The 18,645-nt window shown below is 57.5% G+C and overlaps 1 protein-coding gene across 13 annotated transcripts in view; it reads left to right on the top strand.

The window, feature by feature from the left end:
* WNK2 (WNK lysine deficient protein kinase 2) overlaps positions 1-18,645 on the top strand; it is a 133,286-nt gene that overhangs the window by 45,987 nt on the left and 68,654 nt on the right. For all 13 annotated transcript variants that reach the window (XM_027615283.2, XM_027615281.2, XM_027615274.2 and 10 more), the window contains exons 8-19: positions 1,585-1,867; positions 5,387-5,595; positions 7,646-7,777; positions 8,149-8,340; positions 9,678-10,235; positions 11,386-11,679; positions 12,147-12,196; positions 12,953-13,121; positions 13,207-13,323; positions 13,578-13,748; positions 14,009-14,054; positions 14,543-14,662. In XM_027615283.2, coding sequence (XP_027471084.2) covers positions 1,585-1,867; positions 5,387-5,595; positions 7,646-7,777; positions 8,149-8,340; positions 9,678-10,235; positions 11,386-11,679; positions 12,147-12,196; positions 12,953-13,121; positions 13,207-13,323; positions 13,578-13,748; positions 14,009-14,054; positions 14,543-14,662 — 2,341 coding nt within the window. The remainder of the gene's footprint in view (positions 1-1,584; positions 1,868-5,386; positions 5,596-7,645; positions 7,778-8,148; positions 8,341-9,677; positions 10,236-11,385; positions 11,680-12,146; positions 12,197-12,952; positions 13,122-13,206; positions 13,324-13,577; positions 13,749-14,008; positions 14,055-14,542; positions 14,663-18,645) is intronic.

The following is an 18,645-nucleotide window of genomic DNA, read 5'->3' as shown; positions in this document are numbered from 1 at the left end:
CGGGAGAACCGCTTCAGGCCTGCCAGGCGCCCTGTGATGTGTGGTGACTCCCTCAAGGCAGGAGCTCCTCTGGGTGGGCCCATCTTTGGTTATCCTGCCATGAAGGGCACTGTCGTGGTCATGTCAGCGTGTCTGTGGGAGCACTTGGTGTGGGGCTGTGTCCTCACTATGGACAGCCCCTGGACGACGCTCCCCAAGAGCACACGGTCGAGGGGTGTCTGCCCACGGTCTGTGTGTGCAGTGACAACTAATGACTATGTCATGGGGTGTATCTTGGACCTGGGTAAATGCCCATTTTCACCAAACTTTCCGTTTACTTATAGCTCTGTGGACTGTGGTTTTGTTGGTGAGTTACCTATGACCACAAGGTACGTCACCACAAACGCAGTGCTGTACAGGCCTATGGTCTCACACGTTCTCCTGGTCAGGGATCTGGGAGTGGCTAAGTGGGTCTTTCTGGTTCTGGGTTCCCCACGCCGTGTGGCTGGGGTGTTGGCTGGGGCCGACCAGGTCTGAGGGTCATTCGGCGTCCATGCCTGCCCACCTGGCTCCTGGCAGGAGACTCGATATTTAGCCAGTGGGTTGTTCTTCAGGCCACTCATGATTCAGCTTCCCGTGAACAGTGATCCATGCATGGGGGGTGTGTGTGCGGGGAGGCACAGAGATGGCACACCGTGGCATCCCATGTGGCCTCACACCAGCCATGACAGCTGTGTCCCCCTTGTGTGCACTTGTGGACCCACTCCTCAGATCATCATGGTGTCACTGTGCGTTTTGATGCCCAGAATGTCCACGTTTGGCCCGTGGTGCTGATGCCTGTGTCCTTCTGAACATCCCCTCAGTTCTCTGGGTCTGCCTTGCTTTCAGGCACAGCGAGGTGTCTAGGCCCCTTTTCCTTCTCCCCGCCCACTCACACTGGCCAGACTCCGGGCGCCTCCCCAGGCCTGCCCAGTGTTCTGCAGGCTTGTACCCGTGCCCTGCCACACGCTCACGTCTGCATCTGGGTGTGCTTCTGTCTACTGTGTGTTGAAAGCTACAAGCTCACAGTTCCTGACCAGTGGCAAAACCTTTGCGCTTTCTCCCTTCCCACACGGGGCTGCCATGGTGTCAGTGTGGAGACTGGCCTCTGCTGTTCCAGGGTTTTACCAGAGATTTCCTCAGGGAGAGCCGTGACGTTTCCCGGAGGTCCAGGGCTCCTTCCCACACGCTCTCCCGATGCTCACCTGGGTTCAGAATGTTCTGGGCATGGGTGCCTACCATCCTGGCCTCAAGATACAGGGTGCACCTTGTTCCGTCCGTGCCTTCTTGGGGAATGCTGCGGGTCTCTCCCCTCCCCTCCCCTCCCCGGGTAGGCACAAGCACCTGCCGTGTCCTCACTGTCCCAGGAGCAGGGCTGTGCAGGCTCAGGGCCGTGCTTCCTGCAGATTTACCATTGGCGGGAGGGTATTTCCTAATGGGAAGATGAGAGCATCTCTGAGAGATGGGGTGAGGGCCTGAGGAGGGACCTCTGCAGAGACACTGTGAGAGGGAGGTGGTGGTGCAGACGGCAGGGCCCCGGTAACGACATGACGTCTCCCTTTGCAGATTGAGTCGGGATTCTTCCACGAGAGTGACGTGAAGATTGTGGCCAAGTCCATCCGCGACCGTGTAGCATTGATCCAGTGGCGGCGGGAGAGGATCTGGCCGGCTCTGCAGCCCCCGGAACAACGGGACCCAGGCAGCCCCGACAAGGCCAGGGGCCCACCTGCACCCCTGCAGGTCCAGGTGACCTATCATGCGCAGGCCGGGCTGCCAGAGCCTGAGGAACCTGAGGCGGACCAGCACCTCCTCCCCACCGCACTGCCGGCCAGCGCCACCTCCCTGGCCTGTGAGTGCCGCCCTCCCTGCACCCTCAAGCCCTGTGCATGCTGCAGGCGTGGACTGCAGGTGTAGGCGAGCCTTCTTCCGGGGGCCGGCATTGGGTGTCTTTGGCTCCCCGCAGCCCACCTTCTCAGGACAGGTGGGGACAAACGGGCAGACAGATTCAGAGCCTCCCGTGCCCCAAGCCAACAGGTTGGAGTGGCTCCGTCCGGCTCCTTGTTCCGTGTAGAGGATGTCAGTCCTGTGCCTGGTGGGGGTGTCTCTGCTGGGACACCATTGCCCTGGGGCCACAGATGGCTGTGGTCTCCAGCAGTCATGATGCTCTGAGCCATGACCATTGCCATTGGGATTATCTGTCCCCAAGATCATGTCCCTTGTAGTGCCTGACCTTTGAAACCTTTACCACATTTCCCAGAGTGTCAGCGATGGGTTGCTGGGAATCGCTCTGAATCTCAGAATAGTGGGAGAGAGGATCCAGCGTTTTCTGCACGTCCAGGCAGAACGGTGTCCTGACCTTTGCCCTCGGTGGCCTAAAAATGCAGCTGTGAGCTGAGGATCAGGACGTGGCGTTTCCCGTCCATCCTGTGAATAAGTGCCAAGTAGAACTTAGCCTGCGCAGGCTGCTTTTTCAGGTTGCTCATGTCGAAAGACCAAAATAGCCTGTTCAATTTACTTAATAGGCACATACTTCATTTATCATTAAAATTATAGCTAACGTTCTTCAAAGTAGGCTATTTAAATTCAAACTAGTAGCTGCCTGTCACTTGGAGACCATTTGCTTGCCGTTGGCTTCCTTCCGACCTGCTCAGGTTTGCCTCGGAGAATAAAGTCACTACATCATCGCTCCAGTTTTTGACAAACCAAAAAATTAATTAATGAGCATACACTTTGTGTTGGAAGAAGCTTTCCTCATGACACGCCACTTCCCACTTTAAAAACTTGACTGTCGGTGGGACAGTTTCCAGGCGGGAACGGAGAGACCACCACACTCTGCTGTGGTCGGGGGTGTCCTGGCACTGGCCTGGCCCACCGTACAGACGGGGATCGCAGGCGAGATCAGTGTGGGTGGGCGGTCTGTTGCAAACGTTCTCTTCCTGTCGACTTAGAGCAGCTCTCTCGCTTCGACGGCAGCCACACTCTCAAAACGTTTCACTTGTTTGTGGTGCTTTCTGTAAAGTAGACGTTGTGTAAAATTCAAGCAGTGCAGGAGGGTGTGCAGGAAAGGCTGTTTAGTGCTCCTCCCCAGCGGCCACTGACGTTACCTGTCTCTTAGTGGTAACTTCCGAAGGTAAGGTGCACGTCTGATCACTCACACACCCACACGCATGTGCACTGTGCTCTGGTCCGAACACAAGGCCCGTGCTCTGCTGTCCCTTCGGCCTCAGTGTGTGTGGATGCCCTGAAAATTCTGTGCCTTGTAAAGGTGAAATGATGAGACTCCAGGCTGCGCACACATCACTGGGGAAGGGACCCGATGGGCGGGCAGACGTGCGCACAACAGAAGGTACGACGAACAGCGTGGTAGGATTCTCCACCATGCGGTGTGAGAGCTACCCACCTCAGCCTACATCAGGCTCAGCGAGAGGGTGTGGGCCAGCTCTGAGCGACTGCAGTAGGTTTAGAGATGATTTTTTAATTTTTCAATTTTTTGTTTTTTAAATTTATTTTTAGAAAGTGTGCATGTCTGGGCAGGGGTAGGGGCAGAGGGAGAGGGAGAAAAATCCCAAGCAGCTCCCCACTGAGTGAAGAGCCACACACCCACGACCCTGAGATCATGACCTGAGCCAAAACCAAGAGCTAGATGCTCAACCGACTGAGCCACCAGGTGCCCCTAAAGACAATTTTTAAATGATTATTTTTTTAATTTTTTTTTTCAAAGATTTTATTTATTTATTTGACAGAGAGAGAGAGCATGAGAGCAGGAACACAAGCAGGGGGAGTGGAAGAAGGAGAAGCAGACTTCCAGCCGAGCAGGGAGCCCAATATGGGACTCGATCCCAGGACCCTGGGATCATGACCTGAGCTGAAGGCAGACGCTTAATTACTGAGCCACCCAGGCGCCCCTAAATTAATTTTTAATTATAGAAATAACAAACACATTACCTTTAAAAATTTACAGGGCTGTGTGTATGGTTAGAGTTGGTTTATGTGACATCTGCCAAGTTTGTACACGTTTCTCTTTTGCTCACACACACAGTTTGTTTCTGTTTCCCTCTGTGTCTCTGTGTCTGTCTCTGTGTTTCTCTGTGTGTCTGTGTGTGTCTGTTTCTGTCTGTGTCTCTGTCTCTCTTTGTATTTCTGTCTCTGTGTGTCTCTGCATATCTGTCGCTCTCTTTCTCTGTGTGTCTGTCTCTCTCTCTCTCTCTGTCTTTGTGTGTAGGTGAAATCAACCGCCAGCTTCCTCGCTATAAGTCGGAGCCGCTGGTTGGGTTGGTTCTGTGCAATGAGACCTTGGCATTCGCGTGTCTTCCCAGGTTGTAATATGCCCTGATCAGCCCCTGGGACAGATTATTTTGATGTAAAGCCAGCAGGATTCCCTTTTACTCCATTTGCTTGAATCACAAATGGATGCGATGCTGGCGCCCTGGAAGGCACCCGCGTTGAAGTTCTCAGTGCGTGGGTGGCAAGTCGGTGTGCATGTAGCTTCTGGAAGTGCCATTTCATGCAGGGTTTTGCCTTCCCTGCTCGCTGGCCTGGCCTCGGGGGCAGTTTGTCTTCCTAGGTGCGTCTTGGGGAGGCGAGCCTGCGGCCACGGGCTGTACCTCGTGTGTGGGTGGCTCTGTCCACGGTAGCCCGCGTTGATGGACTGTGACCGCAGGTGCAGGGGAGGCTGGCCTCTGGAAGGCCGCCTCGGGCCGGAGAGCCTCTGGGTCCCCCTGTCAGCCTCTCTTCGGGGTGGGGGCCTCGTCAGCCCCATTCTCCAGCCAGGTTAGACCCGGGCCCGTGACTTAAGGACCGGGTTTGGACCCAGCTCTTCCTGCTTTGGGCTCTTTGCTGTGGTGGTGAAACTAGTCAGAGTCCCTCCCCATGAAATACAGGTGACCCTAGCTTCTCCTGACTTGGGCATACCTGCCGTCAGCTTCCTACAGGAGACCCCTCGCACCTTCGAAGAGCTCACTGAGCTCACTCTCAAGGCCTGGTCAGGGGACAGGTGAGGTCCCTGTCTGCAGCCGGGGTGGACGTGGCTGTGCTTCCTGCTGAGGATTGTGTAAGGGGCCCACCTGGGATTCGTGGCACCCATGTGGGTGACCCCCCAGACGCCAGGTGGTGTTGGGGTGGGGTGCCAGGGTGTCTCCGGGTGGGTTACAGCCCCCACCCCCTGCATTCTAGGGTCAATGGTCCAGAACGACATGCACTTAGGACTCAGGTGACCAGGGAATGTGACCAGGCCTTAGTTTGCAGAAGAGCGCAGGGACCAGCAGAGCATTGTGTCTGAGTGTATTCGTGCTCCCTGAGACGTGAGTGCAGTGCCGTGGGGCTGACGTTTGGGGGTATCCACTCTGAGCCGTGCCCTTGTCCTCCCCAGCGGACAGCACCTTCGACAGTGGCCAGGGCTCCACGGTGTACTCGGACTCACAAAGCAGCCAGCAGAGTGTGGTGCTGGGCTCGCTGGCGGATGCAGCACCGCCCCCCACCCAGTGTGTGTGCAGCCCCCCGGTGAGCGTGAGTGTCAGCGACGGCCCGGTCCTGCCCTACAGCCTGCCCTCTCTGGGGACCTACCAGCAGCCCGCCGCGGTGAGTCAGCCCGCCCCCTCGGGCAGAGACCCCGCCCCCATGGCCCTGTGTCCCCTGGGCCATCCAGGCTGCAGCGGCCTGTTAGGCCCCCGGGCAGGCCGTCCTCAAAGGTCACTGCAGGCTGCAGCAGGTGAGAGAGTATGAATGCAGAGCCCAGGGACAGCCGTGGCCTCAGAACTGTGACGGACCTGGCAGGGTCTCGCCCTGCGGCCAGGCTGGGGCCACAGAGGAGTGTCCAGCCCGTGTCCACCCCGCTGAATTCAGTAGCTCCTGGCCGTTCTCCACCAGATACCACGCGGCCATTGAATGTTCGAAGTAGGAGAGTGGCAGGATCGCGGGAAGAGTGCAGTGACGTTGGAGAAACCTGTGGGGTGGTTTGTGATGTGGAGACCTGGCCCGACGGTGACCCGGGTGTCGCTAGGCCAGGGGGTCACGTGTGGTGTTCGTTCTTCAATGCTTGTGTTCATGCTGGAGGAAGCAGATACAGCCCAGGCTTCCCAGTCCCAGGAGGCCAGTTGCAGAGCACTGGCCTTGAGTGGGCAGGGGAGGGTCCGGAGGGACAGTTGGGCCCCCAGGCCCCTGCCATCCTGGCGCTGCCTGAGCTCCGTCCCCGTCCCCTAGGGCTGGGAAAGTCCCCATGAAAGAGCAGCCGGCACCTTTGCCTCCGCTGCTGGGAGCCCAGACTCACGTCCAGCTGCTGGACATGTCGCTTTGCTAGTTTCTTGAGATGAAGTGAAATAGATCTTAAACGGCGGGAGGAACTTGTTTAGGAAAAGGCAGATTGTCGCCTCGGAGTGGGGTGGCTTGGCCTCGGGTGGCTGGTCCTGGGGCGGAGCAGGAACGTTCTGCTGGCCCCCTTCCTCCTAGGCACAGGGTTGGGCTTCCCTGGCCACCGTTACCCTCCACCTAGGCCCTCATGGCGCCGGGCCAGACGCACCCCCCACATGGGCGAGGCCAGAGCACTCTGTCCCCTGTCCCTGCCTGTTTGCGGACAATCCCCTGGGACAGACGGGGGGGTGTGGGGGTCCCCGGAGTGCATCAGGACCTCCGGGAGGGTTGCCCTGGTGATGTCTGCCCCCCCCCCCCCGCCCCCCCCCCCCGCTCCCCGGGGCTGATGGAGGAGTCTGTGCACCAGCCACTCTGAGGCCTCCGGGCACCAAAGCTGCTGCCTCCTGCTGGGCCTGGGGCCGCGGCTCATTCTGCACCATGGCCTTAGATAAACGTCCCTCCCTATGCTGCTCTCGCGGAGCATTTACTGTGGAGGATGAAGCAAGTGGAAGGTCCCAGCCCCCAGAAAACCAGCGGACCTTTCGGGTTGGTGTGGAGGCCTGGGCCCTCCGCCTCAGACGCTCTCCCTGTGTTCACACCTGCTTCCTCCGCAGCCCCAGGATTTCCAAGGAAACCCCAGAAAGATGTTTTGCCTGTAAAGATTTCAGTCCGTGTCTGCGGGATCGGGATTCTTGAGAACAGACGCTGACCACCTTATTACACCTAAAAGTGAACACGTTAGCAGCTCTTTCTTAATAGCATCCAACACCCAGTGCTCAGATTTCGGACTCTTTCCTGGGCCGTGTCTGGGCTGCTGCTGGCGGTGACCACGGCCTGTTTCTCCTGGTGGCCACACCCCTGGGGATCCCGCCGCCGTCCCCCATTGTGCACAACCTTCCGAATCCCGTTTGTGATGTATCTACGTGCGTGTGTTTCATCCGGTCCTGTAGACGGAGAGCAAGTGCATTTGTATCTCTCGCACCACAAGTTGGAACCAGTGTCTCTCCCTGGTTCTGCAAAGCCCCTTAGGACGTTCTTTTCTCACGATTGCGTAACATCCCGTGGAGCTGAAGTTCCAGAACATTCCTTGATTAGGAGTAGTGGCTATTCTCAGTTTAGGGGCTGCCACATCTCACCTGTGCCAAGCTTTGGGCTTAGGGAAAAGTTCCAGCTAGGGTGACAAGCTCAGGGAGTGAGGGACGGGGCCCAGCAGCTGTGGCACGCAAGCCAGGTGGGGGGCCTTCGGGCAGCTGGTGAGCGTGGTCATCCGTGCTCTCTGCAGCCTGGCGTGCCGGTGGGCTCCATCCCGCCCCCAGCCCACCCTCCTCTCCCACAGCAGCATTTCCCAGAGCCGGCCATAAGCTTTGCCCCCGTGCCGACGGGCCCAGGCCAGCCTGCGCCCCCCGGCCATCAGGTGAGTGTGGGCTGCCCCTGCTTGGCCCCATCCATGGGTGCCTCAGTCTTTCCTGCCCAGTGTGGGTGGGCGGCAAGGTCTGCTGGCCCAGGGCCTGTGGGCCTCAGGTGGGCCCGGGCCCCCTTCACTCCTTCTCTGCGGTTCCCCGGGGCCTGGGGTGCAGATGGGAGTGGGGGTTCCTGGGTCCATAGCACTTGGAAGGGCACCGCTTACGTGGAGTGTTTCCCCCAGATCTATGTGTCTTGGGCTCCAGGCTGGGTGTGCGTGTGTGCATGTGTGTGTGGGAGTCGATTTTCTCGGTTGTGTCTAAGCACGTGGTGGGGGGTGTCTCAGCAGGACGTTGGTCTAAGAGAAGCCCCCTCTCTCCCCAGCCTCCTCCGCTGGCCCAGCCAGCGCCCCTGCCACCTGTCCTGGCCGCACCATCCGTGGGCCCTCTCCAGCCGGTGCCCCCCCATCTGCCTCCCTACCTAGCTCCGACGTCCCAGGTGGTGGCCCCTGCTCAGTTGAAGCCCCTCCAGATGCCACCAGCACATCTGCAGCCACTCTCTCAAGTGCCTGCCCAGGTAGCTCCCGCCCTGCCCCCGCCTCGCCCGCATCCCCAGTCTGGCTGGTCACTCCGTCCTCCGGGCTGCGAGTGCTCGTGGGTCCACAGGTCGGGAGCGCTCCCTGTGGACAGGCGGCTGTGCCCACCTGCCCTTGGCATCTTTCCCAAGCATGTCCATCCAGGTCAGGGAAAGCTTTGGTCCAGGGTCAGGACCAGAGGAGCCAGGGCGGAGCACAAGGCTATGGCCACTGTCCATCATGGAGCCACCCAGGCTGTGCTGACCGTGGTCCTGGGGCATCCACGGCTTCGAGTGATCCGTGACTCTGGAGGGCGTGTGGTGCCATCCACGGCTTTCATCTCATGGGTCCATCACATCGTGGCAGTGGGACTGGGCCACGACGTGCTGCCTCGTTTGAAGATGTGAGTGTCCCTGCAGTTTGCGGGCACCATCTGGAACTTTCTTTTTGTCACTGGCCTCGTCCCCATCACAGCCACATCAGGTTGTTTTCACCGTCTAGTTGAATGGCCGTTTGCTCTCCAGTGCGCAGAAGTTGGCTCGTGTATGGTAGCTGCTTTCTAATTGCACAGAGGCGCATATCATGTGATGGAGCTTGTGTGCCGGCCACCAGAAAGGTTTATTTATTTTATTTTTTTTTAAAGTTTTTATTTGAGAGAGAGCACAAGTTGGGGGAGAGTCAGAGGGAGAAGCCAACTCCCCGCCGAGCAGGGAGCCCGATGCGGGACTCGATCCCAGGACTCTGGGATCACGACCTGAGCCGAAGGCAGACGCTTCACCGACTGAGCCCCCCAGGCGCCCCCCACCAGAAAGGTTCAGAGACAGAACTACTGGAGCATCTAAAATGTTGCAAGTGCTCACTCCAGGAGGTCAGATACCAGGTGTCTCCAGGATGGAAGACCAGACGCGGAAGGTTCCAGAGCTCTGCTGTCAGGAGAGGCCCGCTCCCCAGGCCCCACAGCACAGGGGCGCTGCCTCAGCATGTGGGCGCTCAAAGACATGCTTTCCCTGACACAGCCCGCCACAGAATGCGGTCTCTGTGTGAGTGTGTTCAGATCTTCAGGGCCGGTCTGGTGGCTCTGACGGTCCTGGCTCTCCGAAGAAGGGCCCGAGCCACAGAGCTGGTGGGCACTGCCAAGACCCAGACCTGAGCCCTCCGCTGTCCTTGCAGCCGCCCATCCCTGCAGGGCGGACCGCGGCGTGGCCCTTCCGCGGCACCAGGGGGCGCGCTCCGAGGTCCCGTTTGACCTGGGTTCCCGGTCGAGTTCCTCCTGGCGGTGCGGGTGTGCGGCGGGCGGGGCAGAGGCCTGGTGACGCCAATGCGCTCCCTTCTCTTTCAGGTGCCTCCGCTTCCTGTGGGGCCCCCCATCGCACCCCTGGCCCCCATCGACGGCCTCCCCGCAGCTCTCCCCGACCTGCCGGCCGCCAGCGGGCCCGCCGTGCCTGCCCCCTCTCAGTATTTCTCTCCCACCGTCATCTTGCCGAGCCTCCCGCTCAGCGCCGCTGCCGCCCCCCTGCCCGCATCACCGGCCCTGCCTCTGCAGGCGGTCAAGCTGCCCCACCCCGCTGGGGCGCCGTTGGCTGTGCCCTGCCGGACCATTGTGCCAAATGTGGCTGCCACTGCCACCGCCATCCCTCTGCTGGCCGTGGCCCCGCAGGGTGTGGCCGCCCTGTCCATTCACCCTGCTGCTGTGGCCCAGCTCCCGGCCCAGCCTGTGTACCCGGCAACCTTCCCGCAGATGGTGCCCAGCGACATCCCACCCTCTCCCCTCCACGTGGCGCAGAACGTGCGGGCTGCCCCTGCACAGCCGGCGCCCCCCACCCTGCCGCAGCCCCACCAGCCAAGCATTGCGCGCCTTCCTGAGCAGGCTGCTCCGGCAGGCGGGGCGGGAAGCCAGGTAAGCCACCTGCCGCGCAGGGCCGCACCCTCCAGGTGCTGGGAGATGTCTTAGCATCTAATTCTGGTCTCTGCTTCTCGGTACCTTGACCTGGGGACAGAGCGGGGAATGGGAGAGCAGGCCTGTTTCTCGACTGTGGCTTCTCTTTAGCATGTAGGATGTCCACCTCCTCCAGAGCTGTGGAATTGGGGTGACTGTGGTTCCACCATCGGGCCCTTCCGAGGGTCAGTTGCAGCTGCTTGTGGTGGTGGGGTGGTGCCTGGCCATGCTGGGTGTCAGGGCACCTGCCCTCCCTTGGGTGGGGTCTGGCAGCCTCTGCATGGTGGTGTCAGCCCCAGCGTGGGCTCACCCCCACCTCAGCAGCCAGGCAGTGAGGCAGACAGGGCTCTGAGGGGCACACAGCAGACAAGGACGATGTCCGGGGTCAGGTGGGGACCTCAGGCTGCTTGCCATCCTGACAGTGATGGGACGAGGGTCACAGGCCCTGCTGGTTGGGCTGGCCGCCTCACGGGCTTCCCTGTGTTGAGAGCGGACTCCCCTGAACACAGCAGCTGGGGTTCTTCTAGGAGAAAATGGGGCCGCCGGGCTGCGGCTTCCGTATCTGACCCCACGCACCATGTTGCTGATCTGTCCCACACCAGAAGGGCCAGCAGCGGGCCTGCCCGTTGCTGACCTCATCCCGGAGGTAGGTGGGATGGAGGCTCCCGCTTGTCTACACGGGGGGCTCTCCTTCCATCTGTCTCAACCGTCCCACCAGGAGCTTTCACAGAGGAGACCGTCAGGAGTCCAGCCCACTGAAGGCCAAGCTCCCCGGGTCCCTCTTGCGTGTGGCTGACAGGCTGGGAAAGGGGGCAGCGTGTGGGTCAGGCCCTTCGGGTGGCAGTGGGGGGCCGTGTTTGGTGCTAACCACATGCCACATGTAGTTTCATGGAGCTTCAGCTGGACTCAGCTACGGGTTTGTAAACGAAGTGTGGTTTTAGGTTCGATTGTACACAAACAGGGACCCGAGAGTTTTTGCTGAATCTGGTGCTAACGCGCTCTGAGGCCGTGGGTGGATTGGAGAGGGACTCTGGGTGTGCTCGCCTGCCTTGGTCCAGGGCCCTTGGCAGAGCTGTGTCCAGTCCTCCGACTTGAATCCCTGTCCCCCCAGATCCTGCTTGGCCACCCGCCTCCATATGGTGCAGATGTCACCGCCCAGGTCCCCGTGGCGCCTGCGCCAGCCACCATCCTCTCCCCACCTCTGCCGGAGGCGTTGCCGCCCGCTGTCCCCGAGCTGCCTCAGCTCCCCAGCTCCTTGGGCCCTGCAGTGGTAGCCGCTTCTCAGAGCCTGCCCATCCAGACCGCCCCACTCCTGCCGCCTGCTACCCGCCCACTGCCGCCCACTGGGCCCGGGATTACCAGCCCCTGCCCGGCCGTGCGGCTGACGGTGGAGCCGGCCCCAGAGGTGTGTGCCCCTGCCCTCGGGCTCAGCCCCTGATCCCTGACCCCAGCGGCCCCCTGTGCAGTGATGTCAGGTCTCAGCTCTGGAAGTCACGATGTGCTCGGGAAGATGGAAGTGTGTGCCCTGGGCCCACCGTTCTCACTGTCCTCCACTGGCCCAGAATGTCAGGCTTTCCTCGAATGCATGCCTCTGGAGAGCGTGGTGTTTACACGTGGATTGCGGGGCCTTCCCTCGGGGGTGGTGGGAAGGCCAGGGGCAAGCCTTCCTGGGCCCGTGTGCTCGCCAGTGGGGAAAATCAAAGAGGGTTAGCATGTTGGCCAAGGAGGGGCCCCTACCTTTAGGAACTCCACAAGATAAAAACCCTCATACCGGCCTCACGTGGTCGGCTCTCCGGGCCGGGGCGGTGGGGCGACAGCAGGCTGCGTGCGGCGGTGCCACCGTGACCCGTCTTGTCTGCGGTTTTGTTTCAGGAGCAGGCCTCCCAGGACAAGCAGCCCGGCCCCCCGCAGAGCTGCGAGAGGTAACGGCCCCGTTGGCTCCTGGGGATGGTGGGGCGGCCATGGGCTCACCCTGCGCTCAGCCCACCCGCTGCGCTTCACACTGATGCCCACCGCACCTTCCCCTCACGAGTCAGGGCTTCTAGCGGTGTCACCCGTTTCCAAGCCCGACTTGGTCCTCTGGGCTCTGGCTGTCTCGTGCTCCTGTCCGTGTCCTGAGCCTAGTGCCTGTCCGTGGTGCCTGGGATGTTCTAGAAGGGAGAGGCAGTGGACAAAGAGTCAGCAGGCCTGGGGGCCGCCAGAGGCTGGGAGGGCAGGGCAGAGTCCGGCCCCCTCCCAGGCCCCCCGGCACCATGGCTCCTGACCACCTGTTGTCACAGAACATGTCACGGTTGGGGAGGGATTGGATGCAGGCAGTGGCCGTGTGGCCCAGTGCAGTAGTCCCAGGGGGTTGTCGAGCTCTCATTGCTGTTACACAGATGGGGAAACTGAGGCACAGGGGAGGATTTTCTTAATCCTGTCACTTTCTGCAAGCCCGTGAGGCCTGAGTCACAGGTCAAGAGTCAGAGAGGACAGAGGTCCCGGGTCAGACAGCCCACCCATTCCCCACGACGCCAGTGCTACCCAAGACAGAACGGCAGCAGAAGGGGCTGGGGGCCTTGAAGGTGGGGTCAAGGCTGGCTTCAGGCCCTCCAGGTTTTCTGGCTATTCCTGAAAATCCAAGCTTCCTTTGTGAGGCTGGTCTGCAGGTTGCCGTCACGCTCTTGGTTTCCACACAGCTACGGAGGGTCCGATGTCCCCTCCGGCAGAGAGACGAGCGACAGCTGTGAGGGGGCGTTCGGCGGGGGGCGGCTGGAAGGCAGGGCCACCCGGAAACATCACCGCCGGTCGACACGTGCGCGCTCCCGCCAGGAGAGAGCCAGCCGCCCCCGGCTGACCATCCTGAACGTGAGTGGCCAGGCAGGGCGGGCCGGTGGCACAGGGCTCCCCGGACGCGGCCTGCTCCCAGCCTCACCACCTGAGTGTCCCGTAGGTGTGCAACACGGGCGACAAGATGGTGGAGTGCCAGCTAGAGACACACAACCACAAAATGGTGACATTCAAGTTCGACCTGGATGGGGACGCGCCCGATGAGATTGCCACCTACATGGTGAGGCTGGGTGTCTTCCGTGGGCCGGCAAGGCTGTCTCCTGTCCGGGGGGCCCCTGGCCTCTGCAGGTGGCTGCCTGCCCCAGGCAGTGCTGGCCCATCACCTCGAGGGCTGCCTCTCTTGTGGAGCCAGCCCCCTGGCTGGGGCTCCCCTCTCGGGCTGAGTGCAGAGTGGAAGTGAAATAGATCCACCAGGGAAGACCCGGCACACACACCCCCGTGGCGCCCCCAGCAGCGTTCCCTGTGCTGTTGCAGGTGGAGCACGATTTCATCCTGCAGGCTGAGCGGGAGACGTTCATCGAACAGATGAAAGATGTCATGGACAAGGCAGAGGACATGCTCAGTGAGGACACAGACATCGACCGTGGCTCTGACCCTGGGACGAGCCCACCGCACCTCAGCACCTGCGGCCTGGGCACCAGGGAGGTGAGTCCCGGGTGTGGGGTCCTGGGAGGGCCAGGGCTTGCTGATGCCTTAGACCTAGGCTTTGTGCACACGAGGCGTGCCTGAGGTGCCTGTGAGTCACGCAGTGTTGGGTGAGGTGGCCGGGAGGGTGGGCACCTTCAGTTCAGTGGGAAACGTCAGAGCTCCAGAGGCCCCTTGGATGTTTTGAGGCCACACTGTTGCTCTGCAGGAAGTCCTTGTTCTGTGTGGTCTGCTGATTTCTGACCCTTTACCTCCACCAGGAGAGTCACCAGTCCCAGGCAAATGCCCCTGTATATCAGCAGAACGGTACGTCTGCCTTTTGGGCCCCATCTGCCAGCCAGACACATCTTTGGAGGAGGCATTTCCATCCCCATTCTTTTTCTGTATTTTAGTGGGCATTTGATCAGACCCCATTGAGCATATCGTAAGCGGGTTTAGTCATCACCAGGGGTGGGGGTGGTTGCTGCAGTGCGTGGTGTGGGCAGGGCTGACCTGAGGAGCTGGGCCTGGCGCTCGTGGGGACTGAGTGTGGTGCGGACTTACCGCTGCCTCCTGTGGCCCTGGCTGGCATTACCCTTCGCTGACGGCACTGCAGGCATCCCAGGAGCTAAGCCTGTGTTTGGCAGTGTTGTGTGAGCCCCAGGCTGCCAGTAGCCCCCTGACTGGGCTGCACATGCCCCCCCACCGGTGTGAGTTCCCCAGTGCAGGTCTGGGTCCAATGGTGGGGGGGGGGTCCTGTTGGCCATGGGAGAAATTCACTTGGTCTCTCCTGCTGCTTTTGCCCTGCTCCATAGTCCTGCACACAGGGAAGCGGTGGTTCATCATCTGTCCAGTGGCTGAGCACCCAGCGGTGGAGGCCCCTGAATCTTCGCCCCCTCTTCCTCCAAGCTCTGTGCAGCCAGAGGCCAGCCAAGGTAGGAGCAGCTGGAAGTTCCAAGCCCTTCTCCCTGGGAGCTTGGCGTGTGCTGGCTCTCCCAGCACAGTCACCCTGCAGCCCAGAGTAGCCTGGGAGCACATCATGTCTGCACCCCTAGCCTGGTTTTCCTCCTAATGAGCCCAGTCAAGGTGGCACTCAGCCTTGAGCCAGTCCTTACCTTCATGGTGCAGGTGACACAGCCCGGCTGCTCAGGAGTGTCGGAGAGTGTAGCCTTGCTCAGGAGAGCAAGGCTCTCTGCCCTTGCTCTGGTACCATTGTGGGCGCGTGGCTCCCACCTCTCACTCCTTCGCTCTGTGTGACCCACCTGCAGGGACATGCTCCTCCTGGCGCTGCCTGTTCTGGGGGTAGGGTGGGAAAGTCCCTTTCCGTGCTAAAACTCTGATCTTAGGCTGCCCCCAAGGAGATGTGCCCCCGTGTGGACAGATGCCAGCCCTTGGGGCTGTCGCTTAAATCCTCGTTCTTTTGTCCCTTGGGAGGCTGCACATAGTCACTTGGACAGATTTTAGGTTTAGTTCCCTGGAAGCTGGCAGGAAAAAGTTGCCAATTATGTAACTTGACCTAACTTTGTGGCACATTTGTGAAAAATATTTGTAAATCATTTTTCATTTCGTATCCCGTGCTCCCAGTGACTTCCATCACACTTTTGGAGGTTTGTTCCTCTGGGGAAAAGGTCAGCCTAATAATTACGAAATCCCAGCGGAGCCAATAACAGAGAGCTGGTGACCTCAGATAAAGGGTCTGGCCCAGCCTGGCTGAAGGATCAGGGAGGCAACAGCACTGTCTGCAGTGGCTCAGTTTTTAAAATAAGAATATGCTCAACTACTACTTGATTTTAATGCATACACACATAGTTAACTGGGGGGAAAGACCCTTCTAGAAATAAAGCTGATTTTCGGTGTGCTGCAGTGATTCATGGGACATGCCCAAGGTAAGCCGTAGTTCCCTCATCTGTGCACTGATCTCAGGAAACTTTTGGAGCCAGTTTATTTAAAAAAAAAAAAAAAAAAAAAGTTAGCTACTTCTAGGGATGGCAGACCTGTTCATTCCGATGAACACTGAAGATGATCAGAGAAGTTGAATGAATTATAAAGATCGTCGGCTTGAAGGTATTTGGGCATCTGAGGGCAGTGCAGATCAGGCCAGGGTCCAGGGTAGGATGGAGGACCAGGATTAAAGGGAGCCCAGTGCTGGCTCTGCTCCCCTGGGGGCAGTTCCCATTCTTGCAGGGTGACTGAGAGGCTGAGCACTGAAGCTTCGACAGCTCATCAGCCCAGAGAAAAGGGGCTGAGTCCTGCTGGCAAAGTGACAGGCCAGGCAGAGAGAGGAGCTGCCTCAGCATGGTTCCCGCATTAGGGTGACCTCGGGGTGCCTGCTCTGTGCTCAGGCAGAAGCACTCGGGTCCTTTCCACAGGAAGGTAGCACTGTCTGGACCTCACAGTTGTCCAACTTTATGAACACACTATCTGACTCAGTAAAAAAATGACAGAGATTTTGGTTCTGGGTAAGATGGAGTGTGTACACAACACCAGCCCTTCACTTCCTGAAGCTAGCTATATGCCGGAGCCAGGGCAGAGCACAGCTCTTTGAGACTTGAGAAGTAAGTAGCAACAGGAGGTTGGGGAAGTGCACCAAAATTCCAGGGATTCCTGGGCTAGCGGTGAGCTTGGCATTTCCCTCTGGTGCCTCAGGGCAATGTGAAGCCTGGGAGTGAGTGCTGGATGCAGACAGGGAAGCTCCAGGAGATACCCACTGGTTTTGGCTTGCAGAGCAGGAAGAAGAAGGAACTCCCAAAGCTCAGAGCATGGTGTGGGTCCCTCGCTGTTTTCTTCCCCCTTGTCTTGTGCCCTAGCCCACAGACAGTTCTGAGGGGTAGCAGCAGTAACAGGAGCCAACATGGTGATATAAGGGAGAACCCTTCTCTGCTGGGTGGAGCCAGGGCTCAAAGGTTATAGAACCAAAACCCATTGCTTTTTTTTTTTCACTTTCTGTTCTCCAGCCACTTGACTCTGCTCCTCACAGTTGTGGAAGTGAATGGTTTCTCTCTAGGGAGTTGGAAAGGGGAGTCCCATGGATCAGGGAAATCATGCAAAAAGGAGAAGCTTGGGAAAGCAACCCCATAAAGTTGTTGATGAACTCCTGGGCTCGCCCCTGACTTGTACGGATATGGATCTGATTCTAATTAGCATATAATAAACTGAGAACTGAGGTGATGGATAGACTGGCCCCTGAGTGCTACACACATGTTTCAGGTCAGATTAGAACTGCAAAGACACTGACAACGAAACTGACGTTATAGCCACAGGTCATAGAAGATGAGTTGTAACTCTCAGCTTGAACCTAAGTAGGTCAACTGCTTGCTAAAGGAAAAATATCAGCCTGTCACCATAGGATGTAAACAGACTTAGGGTCTCATAATATTCAAAATCCAATCCAGTCTGATCCAACCAGTGCGGTCCAAATACTTATCAAATGAAAAACCATAAAAATGCCAACTTGCATTGGGAAAGGACAGTCAACACTTGGCAGTGGCAAGATAAAATAGATGTTGGGATGATCTCACAGAGACTTTAAAGAAACTGTTGTAAATATGCTTCAACAAGCAGTCACAAACGTTCTTGAAACAAATGTTAAAGTGGAAAGTATCTGTGAAGAAGTGGGATACAAAGAGGAGACACATGGAAACTCGAAAACTGAAAAAAACTAAGGTACCTGAACTAATCAGAACTTAGAAAAAAATTAACAGAGCTTCATGGGCTGTGGAACAGAAATGGAGGTCTAACATTTGTGTCATCAGTCCCAGAAGCAGAAGAGAAAGAGTGCAATGCGGAAAGAATATTTGAGGAAACAATGTGGAAAACTTCCCAAATTTGGTGAGAGACAAACCTATAGGGCGCCTGGGTGGCTCAGTCATTGGGCGTCTGCCTTCGGCTCAGGTCATGATCCCAGCGTCCTGGGATCGAGCCCCGCGTCGGGCTCCCTGCTCAGTGGGAAGCCTGCTTCTCCCTCTCCCACTCCCCCTGCTGGTGTTCCCTCTCTCACTGTGTCTCTCTCTGTCAAATAAATAAATAAAATCTTTAAAAACAAAACAAAACAAAACCTATAGATTGAAGGAGCTGAATGAAGCCCAAAAAGTATAAACCCAAAGAAATCCATACCTGGACACATCATAAACTGCTGAGAAATAAAGATAAAAAATTGTGAAAGCAGCCAGAGGAAAATGATGCAGGTCCTGGAGGGGAGCCAAATGACTGCCGATTTCTCATCAGAAACCATGGAGTCCAGAAGAAAGTGGCACAGCATTTCTGAAGCGTTGAAAGAAAAAACCTGTCAACCCAGAAATCTGTTTTCAGAGAAAATATTCCTCAGGAATGAATCTGAACAAAAATTCTTAGGTAACAAAAACAGAATTTGTAGCCAGGTATACCTGCTCCAAAAGAATTGGTAAAGATCTTCAGACAGAAGGGACATGGATGCTGAAGAGACACTTGGAACACAAGGGCTGAAGGAAGAGGAACAGGAATAGTGAATATCTGGGTGAAAGTGATAGACTTCTCTTCTTGGGTTCTTCAAAACAGGTTTGATGCTGGTAACAAAAAATTAGAACATTGTCTGATGCAGCTTTTAATGTATGTAAATGGAATAAAGAAACTGTGATAGGAGGGGGTGAAATGACCTCGATGTCGAAAGTATTTCTGCATTCTGACTGAAGTGGTAAAATACTGATTCTAAGTAGACTGTGGAAAGTTAAGTATGCATTTTGTAATTCCTATGGCAGTCGCTAAAAGAATTATAGAAAACAATGTAGTCAAAATTGTAATGGATAAAGATATAATACAAAAAAAGAAAATCACCCCAAAAAAGGAAAGAAAGAAGAAACAGGATTTTTTAAAAGAGGGGAACAGGGATCAAACAAATCATAGACCTACATCTAAACATAACGGTAATTGAATTAAATGTAAG

The sequence above is a fragment of the Zalophus californianus genome, chromosome 13, assembly GCF_009762305.2.
Source record: "Zalophus californianus isolate mZalCal1 chromosome 13, mZalCal1.pri.v2, whole genome shotgun sequence".
Taxonomy (NCBI): Eukaryota; Metazoa; Chordata; class Mammalia; order Carnivora; family Otariidae; genus Zalophus; species Zalophus californianus.
The sequence above is the reverse complement of the archived record's forward strand: the minus strand, read 5'-3'. Positions and strand labels throughout refer to the sequence as shown.